Source organism: Pan paniscus, chromosome 13 (assembly GCF_029289425.2).
Source record: "Pan paniscus chromosome 13, NHGRI_mPanPan1-v2.0_pri, whole genome shotgun sequence".
Lineage (NCBI taxonomy): Eukaryota > Metazoa > Chordata > Mammalia > Primates > Hominidae > Pan > Pan paniscus.
In genome coordinates, this window is record NC_073262.2 from 117194689 (window position 1) to 117210150 (window position 15462).

The 15462-nt window shown below is 38.8% G+C and overlaps 1 protein-coding gene across 3 annotated transcripts in view; it reads left to right on the forward strand.

Annotated features, from left to right (window-relative positions):
- Positions 1 to 12385, forward strand: part of VWC2L (von Willebrand factor C domain containing 2 like) — a 174175-nt gene extending 161790 nt beyond the window's left edge. The window contains exon 5 of one of the 3 annotated variants that reach the window (XR_004670311.2): positions 3074 to 3183. Coding sequence is in view for 2 of the 3 variants with exons in the window: in XM_003812513.6 (XP_003812561.1) it covers positions 3074 to 3222 (149 nt within the window). In the remaining variant the exon portion in view is untranslated. Of the gene's footprint in view, positions 1 to 3073 lie in introns of all 3 variants that reach the window. The other 2 variants (XM_024927959.5, XM_003812513.6) reach the window with 2 other exon arrangements.
- Positions 12386 to 15462: the final 3077 nt, after the last annotated feature.

Genomic DNA, 15462 nt, shown 5'->3' on the forward strand with positions numbered 1-15462 from the left:
CATATGCTCAAAGCAAATTTGCATTTACTGTCACCACTATTAAGGAAGAAGGGCTAAAACCAGAATCATTTTTAAATAGTGCCAACCATTCTGCTTGACAATTATCTAAATTACTTTTAAGCAGATAAGACTATTAACAGCAAACTTGAGACTTCTGTAGTTACACCTAAGGTTCTCAGAAGGGTACTAATAAAAAATCACTGTACTACTAAAGCTAATGAGATCAAACAGGAATTTTTGATTCTGTAAAATACCTCTGGCCATCAGGTAGAGGTAAGAGCTTACCATATGATTTACAGAAGTGCCTTTGGTTAGGCCTGGCACGTGCAAAGATCTTTCTTTGCATTCTGTCAATCAATATACAGTCATTAATATTTCTTGAGCTGAGAGTGCAGCAAATTCTAAACGACTCTTAAGAAATGGTGTATACAGGTTAGTCAAATACACACTGACCGTAGTATGATACCAGCATATGCAGAAAGGGGTGGATATGAAAACCAGAGCTCTAGTAAAATATCCCTTCAGGATAAGCATAGAAATTTGTAAGAATTCTCTTTTCACAAAGATTCCTCCCTGCCTGTTTCTCTTATTGTGCCACTGATATTATCCAGCCTCCGGTGAGCCAGTAGCATGTCTCTACACATACACACACACACACACACACACACACACACACACGCACGCTCACACGGTTAAGATTCTTCTGACTGTCGAATATCCAAATCTTCTCAAGAAGCGGGGAAAACTCTTACTGGATAATATCTTGCCTGGTTCAGGGACTTCTTTTAAAACCACTATTTAGAATTTTATTTTCCCATGTGGAAAAGTTAGAAGTGTACAATTGGGGTAAAAAGACTTGGTTACAAGGGGACAGGTGGCAAGAGGAACCACTGCCTCCTCCGGTCTGACTCCAGGCAAATGGGTGGTAGTTCACTCTAGTATGATTATTAAAGCTAGGTTGGCCCTGGCAAGACCCTGTTTGGCCTAGAACTGGCTGGGCTGAGAGAGGTCTGTCAACAACGGCCCCAGGAGAATGAGCTACATTCTGCAAAAACCTCTCTGCCAAGTTCTCTGAAGACTCCCTCAGTTCTGAGTCCAGAACAAATTCATGGTTTAGTGTTGAATTTTCCCAGGGAGCTGTAGACCCAAAGGCAGTCCAATCTATCAAACAATGACTTAAATCCCAAGACCTATGGAATTAATATTGTAGCCCTTAAATAATCAGCAATAAGGATGGCCAGTGGCTTAGAATCATAGAATCAGAACAAGGCCAGGCGTGGTGGCTCACACCTGTAATCCCAGCACTTTGGTAGGCCAAGGCAGGTGGATCGCCTGAGGTCAGGAATTCGAGACCAGTCTGCCCAACATGGTGAAACCTCATCTCTACTAAAAATACAAAAAATTAGCCAGGCGTGATGGCACATGCCTGTAGTCCCAGCTACCTGGGAGGCTGAGGCAGGAGAATTGCTCGAGTCCTGGAGGCAGAAGTTGCAGTGAGCCAAGATTGCACCACTGCACTCCAGTCTAGGTGACAGAGTGAGACTCCATCTCAAAAACAACAACGACAACAACAAAATGAACAAGAAGCACCCTTCTGGGTGAAGGCTGACAGCTTGCTAGCTGTTTGTCAGAGCTGACCTTTATTTCCCTCCTGCTCTGCATGGCTCTACATGCTTGAGCACATGCCAAGTGTTTGTGTTACAGAGTGAAGAAAGGCATAGGAACTCCACCACTGGTAAGTGTATGCACTATTGAGGTCTGGGAGCTCTGAAACAATGGGCAATTAAAACCATAACATATTGAATAGCCTTGTGTTGATAAGTATATGTTGTAATTAATTATAATTTTATAAAAAGCAAGACTCCAAGTATGAAGCGGAACTACACATAGCCCCAGATTTCGTTTATTTGATGGTAAAGACAGTCTTGCTTATCAAGGGGGTAAGAAAGTGAAAGTAGGGCACTGATACTGATATGCATTGCCATGTTACTTTGTAGTGGTTATGGTGAGCGGCCAACAATGCCAGGTTAATAAATCACTGGTAGACACAACTCAACATTCTCTCTCTTTACCCAAATGTGTACCTCAGAGACTTAATACCAAATTGCTTCAAAGAAAGAACAATTTGTACCACCCTACTATAATCCAGTGCACTTTGGGAAGCAATTTTTTTTTCCATTTGAATTTGGAAACTATAGTAATAACAACTAACACTGAACACTGATATTCCTACGTTGGGAAGGTCAAAAAATGCAAGAAAATAAGGGGAAAGTAAGAAAAAGGAGGGAAAGACAGAAAAATTTTTAAAAACCTGAAATTGGTGAATTTTTTCAACATTCATCTATAATGAGCAGGGGACATTTTCAATAAGGCTTTTGAATGTCAAAAAGTAAAATAAAATTCCTGCTGACTTTCAAAAGCCCACCATTTTGGGTCATTCTTTAAAAAAAAAAAAAAAGAGCCAGCAGATTAAAGGAAGTCCATTTATAAAAATCAAATGAACCTCTAACAAAGCTTGTTCAGGACATGAATAAATCATCTGGTCATGAATTATTCATTGTTATCAAGAAACAAGCTGGGGATTCCAGGAACTGGGCTGGGGAGGCACTGAAACTGGGGAACGAGCGAGTTTATTGTCTCATACCCACCACAGGAAAAGAGAAGGACAGGCCACGGGTGCCACCATCTGAGGCAGACCACGTCAGCCCTCCCTCGTGTTTCAGAGCATACGCTGGCAGCCTTTACACCTCAGAGGACAAAACAAATACAGTTTAACCCACAGAACCTAAATTTAGAAAACTGCATGTACTCAGGAAGCAGAAAATACGATTTTTTTTGAAGATTGTCTCTTTTCATTTAAGTTCACGATATACACGGGAAATATGAGCTGTGTGCAAAAGGTAGCAGAGTTGCAAGTTTGAATTTCAAGGAGATGGCTAGAAAATTCCTTGATGATAAGTCAGTAGAGTAGTCTGACTTACTCATTTATGGCTTTGGGGCTTGGGTTTGGATGGTGGGGAGAAAGGGAGCCTCTCAGATTTAATCAACTAATCAATGTATCTGTGTGTTTCAGGTCCAAACTGCTTTGCAGGAACGACGATAATTCCAGCTGGCATTGAAGTGAAAGTGGACGAATGTAACATCTGTCACTGTCACAACGGGGACTGGTGGAAGCCTGCTCAGTGTTCAAAACGTGAATGCCAAGGCAAGCAGACTGTGTAGGACAAACTTCCACCCAATGATGAGTTCTTAGGAAAGGATGCTATGGCTTCAACACTGCACATGTTTAACACAAAACAAAACAAACTCCTGCCAGCTACAACAGGGTCACCAGCAAAACTTTCTAGGGTTGACAAAAGTGAATATTTTCCTAAGAGGAAATTTCTCTCTTTCTCTCTTGCTATATAAAATATATATAGTATATAGCTATCTAAATCGCTTTTGTATTTACCAATGCTTGATGGTGACTTGACGACTGGATTGCTGGAACAAAAAGAAAGAAATAGCCTTGCACAGGCTCCTTCCCTGGTAATGCCTCTGACCTACCAGCTCACTGTCCCCTGGTTTACTTCATTTTTACTCTTCTGTACATTGTACATGGCATTGTTCTCCTGTAATATTTTTTTCACTTTTAGAGTCTAAGCGGCTAAATTTGACTGCACAGTAAAGTTTTGAGTTGTGTAAAAAAAAAAGTTTGGTAAAGGAATGTCAGGGGAAAGATCTTTCCCGAGCTGGGAAACACAAGAGCATCCAGTCAATTGCTCCCCTAGGGTGAATCATGCCCTGTAGACTAAGGAAAGAGGGGTGGGCACATAGACGGGCCTATTGCTGGACAGGGTTGGGAACAAGTACTTTGTCCATTACGTGGGGGCTCACAATTGAATTCTTACAAACCACACATTTCATATGGAAAACCTCGAAACTGTCAATCAAAATCTATTACGTAAAGAACACCATGAGCTCAACTAAAGAATCCAAAGAGAGACAGATCTTTAAAATTGTAGCATTAATCATCAGACTTTTTCATGATGTGAAATTTGAGTTTGGTTTGTAGCTAAACACACTCTAAACTCACTGTCATCAGGCAATATAAATACCAGAACCAGGGTGAGAAAACCCACTGTGAATCCAAATCCTTAGGAACATCTCTGGCTTTTGAGTTCAGATTTGGCTAAAAGTCAGTAGTACACACTGGCAGTTTTTGTGGTTCGGGACTGTGTTTGCCATGTTGTAGTAACAACCACTCAGCCCTATGTCTGAAACACAGATTCAGGACACTCTTTCCACCTCAAGTGCTGATTTAAATTAAAGATTAGGGTAGAGTGAGTCTTGCACAATACAATTCCATTTGTTGAACATTTTTTAAAATGTATATATTAGATACTGAAAAATTAAAGTGAACCTTTGAAGAGTCTCCAGGTTGCCCTGGTAATGCTGCTAGTATAGTAACAGAAAAAACAAAACACACAGGGTATCTGACGCCACCTCGATTCAAGTGCAAAATTAACAATTCTGAAACCACATGGCATAGTTAGTCTCTTATTCCATGCTCCTGCCCTAAAAACCCTGGCACAGATCTGATAGGGTCCTTGAAGAGACTTTACAGTTGTCTTTATTATCAATGTTCTTTCTTTTTCTGCTCCCCCAACCTGGGCTTTGCCATAGCTCCTGTGGAGTGCCATATTCTAGAGCAAGGTGTCTCAATCTTAGTAGGATTGACATTTGGGGCCAGATCATTATTCGTTGGTGGGGGCTGTCCTGTGTGCTTTTAGGATGTTTAGCACCATCTCTGGCCTCTATCCACTAGCAACATCCCAGCAGCTGGTGACAACCAAATTTCTCCAGACATTGCCTAATGTCCCTAAGGAGTGGGAGTGAGGGGCCTAATTTCACCTGGTTGAGAACCAGTGGTCTAGAATAATCGGTATAGAGTGGTTTCGGGCAGGGGACACACTAGGCAAGCTCTAGCAGCACCTGTGGCTTTTGTGAGCTTCTGATCCCTATGGGACATACACAGTCAGCATTTCCAAGGGGTCAGTCTTCTCCATAGAGAGTGAGGCTTTTAGTGCTATAGGCCCACCCTCAGGAAACATTTTTTGAGTCTTGTCAACTGGTTTTTCATTTAAAATTGTCAGCCTCTCCTCCCTGGAAGCATCTCCTGTCATCAAGAAAGAGTTGTCATTTCCAAAATTAACGTGCTGACGAGTCAGACCTGACATTCTTATGCACACTGTGCTTGCGTTACCATACAAATAGCCATACCGGCACCGTCCCGAGGAAGAGCATCAAGCCACCTTCCCTTAGAACACCAATTTGCAGCAAGGTTGGTGCCTTTCAGTTGCCACCACGGATACATCATATAGACAGTCATGAATCATTCATGAGCAATGCTGCATGATTTATGTCTGCACTCAAAAGTAAAGGCATTCCACACTTCAGCTTGTGTCTAGACAGAGATGTATTATAGACCTTTCTTTGCCCTGAGGTTGCCTGTTGCCAACTTCAAAAATCCACACTCTTGGAAAGAAATAATAATAATAAATGACAGGAATAAGGTTTGAAACTCAGAAAATATCATTAATAGAGCCATGCAGCATAGTACCTTATCTATTATTAAGGAGTTACTATGTCCTTTTTTAGAAAACAGAAAGAGAGTGCAACTGGGAAGCTGAAGTGCAGAAATTTTGCATCAAAGTATTGGCACAGCGAGAGTCACAGCAAGAATTTACTAGAATTGAATGGGACATCCATTAAGGATCTCTCTTCAGAGAGTTTGCAGAAAGCAGGCTGTTCTGTGGCCTCTGATAACCAGCTAGAGAGAGGGATTTTTATGGTTGGTTTTGTTGTTGTTGGATTTTCTTTTTCTCAAAGTTTCACTACAGGCTGTTTCCTTTAAGATTTTGTAGCACTGACATTTTTCCCCCTTTAGGGAGAGATGAACCTATACTGTGACAATTTCTCATAAACTGATAAACATTTTACAACTTCCTTCTACCCAGGTCATTGAGAAATTCTTTCCAGACTCTGAACAACAGAGCTCTGGTCTCATCTGTTGTTTGTTTCTTGTGAAGTCTTTGTTTGCAGCCACACAGTCATCTCTGTACTCCTATATCTCCTCTGCCTTTGGTTCTCGGCTTTAACGACAGCTATGTTAAAATAAGGGATCAACATCTTGTTTGTCAGCTGATGCCTATTAAAAACGATTCAGTTTCTAAAATCTTTGAAAAATGGCGTGCCTGAAAACTAGTGAGAAAAAAAAAAAAAAACCTAAACACTAAACTGTAAAAAGGGGATTCTAGCAACAATATTTGATGTGTAAAAGAATATATTATTAAAAAATTATTTTGTTAAATATAAAGTGTGTTAACCAGCAAACATTGTTTGTGGTATATTTTCCTTCCCACATTTCTCCTTTCTCCCTACCCTCATTATTTAATGACTAATTCTCGGTTACTTCAATCATTTGAAAGTACATGTGTCATTAGAGCTGTATTCAATTAGAATGAAGCATTAGCTTTTGCATTTGCCTGCACACATTTTCATTTTTCATAACGCAAGGCATTGCTGACTTGGGGATCCGAGAGGAGGCTCAAATAAGCCAGCAGTGACAGGGTAAGTGATAGGAAAAGTCTTTTCCTGACCCCAGATCCATATACTATGCTAATGATAATCTATAATTATTGAGTGCTGGCTCTGAGCCAGGCCCCGTACTAAGCTCTGCACCCACAGGATTGTATTCAATCCATACAGCACACCTATGAGAGAGGAACTCTTGTCATTTCTGCTTTGTTCTTGAGGAAACCGGAATATAAAGAGGCTAAATGCTTTGCCCAAAGTCACAGGCTAGGAAGTAGCAAAGCAGGAATTCTTTATTATAAAACTTTTCAAACATATATAAAGAAAATAGTATAAAGAACCTCCATTTACCCATTGCCCAGATTCAACAGTGATCAAGATTTTGTGAATTTTTTTAACAATCCAACAAATGTTTATTAAATAACCAATGCTACTACCTACAGTTCATTTAACGCTTACATGCCAGAGACTATGACTTGAAATTTACTTATATCATCACACTTAATTCTCATGCAACCCCTTTAAAGAGGTAATGTTATTCCTAAATTACAAATCAAGAATCTAATAAGCTTGCATACAACAGTGAGATCATGCAGTAGTTTTCATTCTGGTATGGCTTATTTCACTTAACATAATGCCCTCCATGTAATACTTCATTTATTCTTTACCCCCCTTAAGTCTTTTTTTTTTTTTTTTTTTTTTTTTTTGAGACAGGGTCTCACTCAATCACACAGGCTGTAGTGCAGCGGTGCGATACAGCTCACTGCAGCCTTGACCTCCCTGGCTCAGATGATCCTCCCACCTCAGCCTCTCAAGTAGCTAGGACTACAGATATATCAGGCTCGGCTAATTTTTTTGTAGAGATAGGGTTTCGCCACGTTGCCCAGGCTGGTCTCAAACTCCTGGGCTCAAGAAATCTGCTTGCTGTGGCCTCCCAATGTGCTGGGATTACAAGTGTGAGCTACTGTGCCCAATCCCTCTTAAGTTATTTTAACCAAATATCAAGCATCGTATGATTTTACCCTTACAATTTGCAGTAATCATCTAAGAAAAGTGACATTTTCTTACAAGACCATATTGTTATACATTATTTTATTAAACCTAACAAAATAAATCCTTAGTATCATTTAATATTTAATCCATATTAAAACTTCTTAGATTTTCTAAAATATGAGAGAGAAGAGATGTTTGCATGATTCAAACAGTCCATAACTTTGGATGTGGTTGTTTTGCCTCCTAAGTTCAGCTATGAATTCTGACAGAGTCCTTAGTTTATTGTTCTTCGAGCATTTGTGTTTCTTAAAGCTCCATGGTAAACTTCTTTCTAGACTGAGCAGGGAAACAGCAGGGCAAGAGGCTTTCTACCAACTGACCTCCAAGGGTCAAAGAGCCCTGGAGCAAGAATTGTTGCTGGTGACCAGAATGCAGAAGACAGTGCCTTTGATGTGTATGTAAGCTCTCCTTAGAGAGTAAAAGTAAACTGTTATTTTTCTTCTTCTTGAGACAAACACATTGCTTAATGCAGAGCAAAACTGAACAATATTTTATGAATTGCCATCATCTTCTGCATTGTTGGAGGAAGAAAAAAAAGGGCAACCACTGAGAAAACATCAGCATGGCATTCCCACACACAAGCATACACACCCCAACTCCACTATCATTTTCTTAAAACAAGATTAGACTTTCTTGCATGTCAAAATAGAGAGAAATTCTCTACTCTGTATGTCCATTTTACATGACTGTTTACAGTTCAATTCAGATTCAAGTCTTATGGAGAGGACACCTCAAAGTATAGAGGAGAAAGCTATGAACTGAGACAGAGTCCTGGGTTTCTTGTTATTTTAGGTTTTATGATGGGAATATTACTCTTTTAAATAAAGGTATTTTTATGAGTTTGAAAGACAAAATGCTATCTCTGAGCCAGCAATCTCACCTGTACCTTATCAAATTCATAAGGGATTTATACCTTAAATTGGGGTGACACCATTATCAGTGAGCCTCAAACTGTACTGTCTAGTACGAACACTTGATTCTCCCTAATCAACCTTGTACACCTAGAAGGCATGTTGTTATTTTGATGAAACAAAACACAGCTAGCGCCATAGTATCTTTCATGAGAGTTAAATAGATTGAGTTGAATGAATTTCTTTCACTTAATTTTAGAAACTCAAAATTTGCTTTACATTCCAAATATTTTCAGTTGTGGTAATGATATGATGGCTTTCTTAATTTTTTAGAATCTTGAACTCCTAACTGTTTGAAGCCCAAACTCCAATTTCAGTAGTCCCAGTACTCACATTACAACCTGGTTTTGAGTAGGGATACTTTCAAAAAACTACATTTCTAGAATAAAGTTTTAGTTTTAAAACCTCCTAAATAATTTTGTGAGTTGGGCAGGATTGGAGAAGAATTTGGATATAAAGTTCAGAGACCATTTATTGAGCCCCTTCTGAGTGGCAGACACTGTACTGGTTACTTCACACAAGACAGTAATTTTCATTCATTAGTCAACCATCCTCATAACCACCATGAAATTATGGACTGGTAATCCCATTTTGAAGACTGCAACACTGAAGTTCAGAGAGGTTTTTTGATTTTCTCAGGCTTCCATGATTAGAAAGAGGCAGAACCAGCTTTTATATCAGAGGGTTGTTAAATATTAAACAGAATACTACCCATAAAATAGTTTAGAATAGGGCCTAGCACAAGAAGCTATCATTATTAAGATTTATGGTATCAGAAAGGAGATCTCATGGATAAGGTGATATTGGATTTGGATCTTGTCAGTTAGATACAATTTGGGCAGATATTTAAGAGAATGATATTACAGAGCAACAAAAAATGAATAGAGTACAGAGTATTTGGAGTGTGAGAAGCAGTCAGGCGTGCTTATAGTGTAAGGCTAGAGATGGGGGCATACAGTGGGAGATTGTGTCTGGGAAGAAAACTCAATTGTTAAGACCTGGAAGATTATGCCAAGAAAATCCAACTTGGTTTTTGTTGATACTATTGATTAATCAACATCAAATAACAGGGTGACATGGCCGTATTTGTATTTTAAAAACAAATCTGTTATAGTGAAGGATGCTTTGGGGCCCAGGGAGAGAGAGGTGGAAACACTGAGGGAGGTAATCACAAAAGTCCAGGAAGAAGAATGAGGGTCTGTTCTGGGAGTGGAAAGACTCAAAACAGACCAGCTGGAACAAAAGGACCTTATGGAGGATCAAATGGGAGCTCGAGAATTAAAACAGTCACATTTTCTAGCCCAGGTGATTAAGACATTGACGCTAATAAAACCACCACCAAAAATATGCAACTTACGCTTTACCTAGGGGTGGCTCATGATATTTTAGGACATTATGCTGAAGATACTGGCAATATATCAGATATTCAGAGTCAACTTCAGATAAAAAGTAGTCTTTGGGGCAGCCCACCCTGTTACTATTTGTCAACACTTTTTGTATCTTGGTTTGAATAAAAGCGATTTGAATAGCCAAAGTTTACCACTGGTCATATTTTTTTCAAGGTATTTTTGAAATGGAGGTCAAATTTGGAATGGCAAGAATAACTGAATTCTTTCATTGGTATGTGGCAAATATTAATCTCACATGATAGTGAAACAATTTATCTGCATATTGTGACACAAACTGCTTATAAGTTTCCAGCACCTCTTCCCTCACTTGCTCCTTCGGAATACAAAATGTTGGTTTCTTTTTCATATTGTTGCTCACCAGAATTCCAGAAATTCAAAAAAATACTTATTTAGCTGTTCACTGTGGCCTTCTGTTTTTCATTTTTTTCCCCAGAATATATAGAGTTAAACGACAACTTAGGTCCTGGGAAAGGCTTTCAACTTGAGATTTTTAAGGTTGTCCACCCTTCTCCCATTATATATTTCTTTGCCTTTGTTTTTTTTTTTTTTGGTTGCATTCCCTTTTTAATTAATCACAACATTGGGTCAGCCAGACCCATTAACTGCATTTCTCATTTAGACCTTCCAGAGATGCAGTTGCAGATGCAATTTAATTTGTTGACCCATGATCGATAGCAATTAATAGCATCTCTTTAATCTTGTTGAAAGGTCTGTCTCTGGCTTCCAGTAGCCACCATCTCAAGGGAAAGGTATCCACACAGGCAGGTTATTTAGCTTCCAGTTCCCCTCAACCGCATACTTCTCTGGTGACTTGGTGTTTGTTTCAGAAGTCACCATATTCAGTATTTTCGATTATTGCACAAAAGTTCATCCAGGTTCTGTTATGAGATAGATCTGCTGCAAGCTCATCATGCATATGTTATAAACCAGGAACTCTGAGAAAAATACTATAAAGCACTTAATTCAGAAAAAAACAGATTCAAGGTTTTAAAGTATGTTACTAGACACTTAAGTTTCTGAGACTTCTCCATGTTGTGTTGTAGCTAACCCAATTCCTACAATCAAATATTTTTTTCTTATCTGTCATATTAATAAAAAGATTTATTCAATAAACAACTTTCTACCTAGGAAATTAGACTGTGGTTGAACTGAACGATGCATTTTTTCCCGTGTGCTCAAGAAGCTTACAGTCTGATGGGGCACACAACAAGGCAAGTCCACGATAACAGAGAGGGAGGCAAATGCTGTGTGTTAGATATGAACAGGCACACTGGGAGCCTGTGAGGCAGCTTTCTGGGAAATGGGATTTTTTATCTGAGTTTTAAAAGAGAAATAGATCAGGGTAAGAATAAAGAAAGTGGTCAATGCCCTTTGGCAGTTTATAAGATGGAGTTTCTGCTGATACAGCTCAGATCATGTAACTGCTCTATTTTGCTAATGATAAAATCCATTCAAATCAGTAAACATATGCCTCATAAAAGCGGGGGCTTTGAGAAAATTCCAAAAAAAGCAAAGATGGGTCACCTCTATATCGTGAAGAAATCATGTATCTTGATGACAACCCTTCTTTTCTGTAGTCAGTTTACTGATTAGTGGAACCCCCTCCCCTCTACCCACTTCAGGTTCCCACTACACTGCATTTTGTCAGGAATTGTCCTTGTGTCTCTGCAGAAATTTGAGTAATGCCATCCATCAATAGTAGTTGCCTGTTGGCCTAATCTATTGAAAGCTTACTTGGTACCAGGCTCAACTGCAGAACTGAAGGCTGGGCCCCTGGTAGAGCATCAGTAAGCAATCAAGAGATGTGTATTTGAGCAAGAATCCCTTTCCAAATTTATGGAAATAACAATATGAGGATGACCATGTGCTCTGGAAACTCACACAACCAGTCTTGAAACCAGTTGTCAAGAAGTTTTCTGTGTTACAATTTTACAGATAAAAGGATACTACAAAATATCTTGTGGACAAATTGAGATTATGGGCTATAAAAAATATAAGACATAATTTGTAAATTGCAAGTATAAAAATGTCTAAGGTGTGTGTGTACATTTGTATCTACATGTAAATAGTATAGGTCTATGTATCTATAGAAATGTAAAAAGTTATGAACATTATGGTGAACTGATGGCTGTGTCATTAAGATCAAATATTCACTATGTTTCCATCTGCCTAGTAAACTCTTCTCTTTTGTACCTAAAAATTGCAGGCTTGTTTAGCCTACAGTAATTTTACCCCATCTTTGCCTTGCTTGAGGCACTTTATTAGTTCTGCTTGTTCATACATTTAATTTCCCATCCCTAATCATTTGTGGCTCATGTGGTTCATTGATTTCAGAGGGAGGCTGAACATGAGCGAAGGAAAGCTGCAGAGGGGAATGAAAATCAAACTGCCATGAAACCTAAAATCATTGCAGTGGCAATGAAATAGATGTATAAAAAGAAAATATTTCTTATTAAATGTGCAAATATTAACATAAGCATATAGTTGGGATTTTTGCTTTTGTTTGGGATTTTTTGCAATTAGACAGTTATTTCTGCATAAGAGGGCTTAGGTTCCATTTGCCTGCTATGTTTACTATCTGATGTGGCCTTGTAGGGTACTACTTCTATAAGATAAAGGGAATAACTTCCTTGGGTATCCAGATCTGCACACTTAACATGCACTTGGAGGATAATATTATCCAAGCCACTTTATTGTTTATGTAAGGCACACTTGAATCCTGTTGGCTGGGCTGCTTTCAGTTTCCCCAGAAAACCTAGCAAAGTTCCAGGAGGTTCTCAACCATCCGTTGCCGGTTTCTCAGCCTGAAAAGTATCCTTCTCTCAGGAATGTTAACTTTAATTGCCTGAGTTTGCCTTAGATATCCACCTGCACCTTCTGGCTCACGAGTTACTGAGCACTGTGCAAGGCACACTTTGGATATACATGGTATAAAAGGTACCACCCATAAGTAAGAGCAGAGTCAGTGTCCTATTTCTCACTCCTGTTCCTCCAGTACAGTGACTTATAGCAGCAGCCAGGCCACTGGCTACCAAGACTCCAGAGTCAGCAGCCTGTAATAGCTTCGGTAGACCGTTACAACTGGGTCTTTATTTTTTAAAAAACCTCCTTGGAATCAATTGTCCTCCAATGAGCAGGGAGGTCAGGCTCACAGCAGCAAAGCTATGAAATGAAGCATCTGAAAAAGCATAAAGTAACTTAAAAAAATGGGGGAGGTGCACAGAATTGTGATATTTCACACCACCAATGTAGCATGCAATGATATATTTCCTTTCTTTGTACTTGCAGAAGTAAAACCAGAACATATATCTGTAATCACATATTCCATCCCATTGATTTTCACTTGGAGAAAATGGAAGGCTAGTCATCAAACTCATATGCCTATTGAAATGATGTCAACTCAGAAAAATACTCTTTGTTTACCGTATAATCTATATTTCAGTACATAAAAATCCACAGCATGTAGGCTGGGTATACAGCACTATACTATTTTCTTTAGTTATCTTCTGGAGAAATAAAAGAGTATATTGGAAATGTATTATGTTTACATTGAAATACAACTAGAAATATTTTTTCTAACCCTCTTCTCAGGTTCACAATGAAATAGATTTTTTAAATTGGTTAATTTGAACAATTGCATACTTAGCATCACCAGAACTGAGGTTGAACTGAATAATCTGGCCCAAAGTAATTTAAGACCTGATTTATGTGTAAACTGGATCATCGTAAAGGTCCACTTCTTAATGGCTCTGTAGATATCAACAGAATCATGTGTGCAAGGCCAAATGCTTTCCTTCTTTATATAAAGGATTTATTCTAAGCGAACATTTTTTCATTTTATTGTGGCAAGAACACTTCATATGAGATCTACCCTCTTAAACAATTATGTGTATAATACAGTATTGTTGATTATAGGTACAATGATGTACAACAAATCCAAGAACTTATTCATCTTGCTTAACTGAAACTTTATGTCTGTTAATTAGCAACTCCTCATTTCTCCCTCTCCATACCACCCAACCCTGGAAACCATTCTGCTCTTTGACTCTATGAATTTGACTATTTTAGACACCTTACAGTATTTGAATATTACAGTATTTGTCTTTGTGTGACTGGCTAATTTCACCTAGCATAATGTCCTCAACTTTCATTCATGCTCTCTCATGTTGTAGAATTTCCTTCTTTCTTAATGGCCAAATAATATTTGGTCAGTGGACATTTTGGTTGCTTCTAACTTTTAGCTATTCTGAATGGGGTTGTAATGAACATGGGAATATATGAACATCTTTAACTTTTTACTTAGACTATACAGAAAAGTGTACATACTCTAAGTATACCTATAACATAGGGTGTATAGGGTATAACACTGGTACCTCAGAAGATCCCACGTACTGTTTCCCAGGCAGTATCCTCACTGCCACAAAGGATAACCCCAACAGGAATGGCTGAACTTCCAGCAGCAAAACTCACTTATGCCTGCTATAAAACTATGTAAATAGAATCATGCAGTGTGTATCTTTTGAACTTAGCATCTTCCATGCAAAATTTCGCTTGTGAGATTTGCCCATATTTTTCTTTACAAAAAAAATTTTTGATGTCATTGACAGAGCTACAACCCTTTATTTCCTAGGTGAGGTATAATTAGTATTTTACAAACTAAAATCTCACCCAAAGATCAGAGAATATGAAGAAACAGGGAGAAATCTCTAAACTTACACTTTCTTCTTCTAGAAATTTAGTAACACATTAATTTAGGAGTTTCCTAGACTCCTCCATTGGAAGCTGCTTCTAGGCAGGAGGTAAAGTTAAGCAGATGTGGGGCCAGGTTTCTATTTTTGAAGAGGGCTTGCCCTTCTTTGTATTATTTCATCACTTCTAGCTGAATTCATCAATTATCATTTTCTCCTTTCACTCTTCAGTAAAGCCTTTCAGTGGCCTAGAAAAACAGCAAGACTCCCTGACAGGCAAGCTCAGAAAAATCAGACCTGAAATAGAGAGGGGAAAAAGCATCATGGCATCCAGGGTGGGGTCATTGGAGACTGGAGAGAGTGCCAAAGCATTTCCTGAGAACAGCTCTTCCTAGCGGGAATTGTGTGCCCTAATCTCGTCCTGGATCACCTTGACCTTCCCACCACCCACTCCTCCTAGCCATCTCTTTTCTCAGCTCCCATTTTAGGGAGCAGCAGACTCACACCTGGACTGGGTCAGGTCTCTCATGGTGTTCTCCCATAGCCTTCTGGAGTTCTCTTTTTTAAAAAAACTCATCACTCCATAAGTAATTTTATGAAAAAAGAGAGCTGTCCCTTCCACCCAACTTTAAGTTGATGAGGCACTTAGTGTGCCTGGCACATAGATGTTCAACTGGTATTTACTGAATGAGTGAATAAAGGAAAAAATTAAAATAAATACTGCAGGCATCCTAAAGACACAAAATTACTTTTACTCCTGTACGTTTTCACTTGTTTTCTTCTTGGTGTTCTTATTTTAGGAGGGATATGTAAATTTCTCTAAAT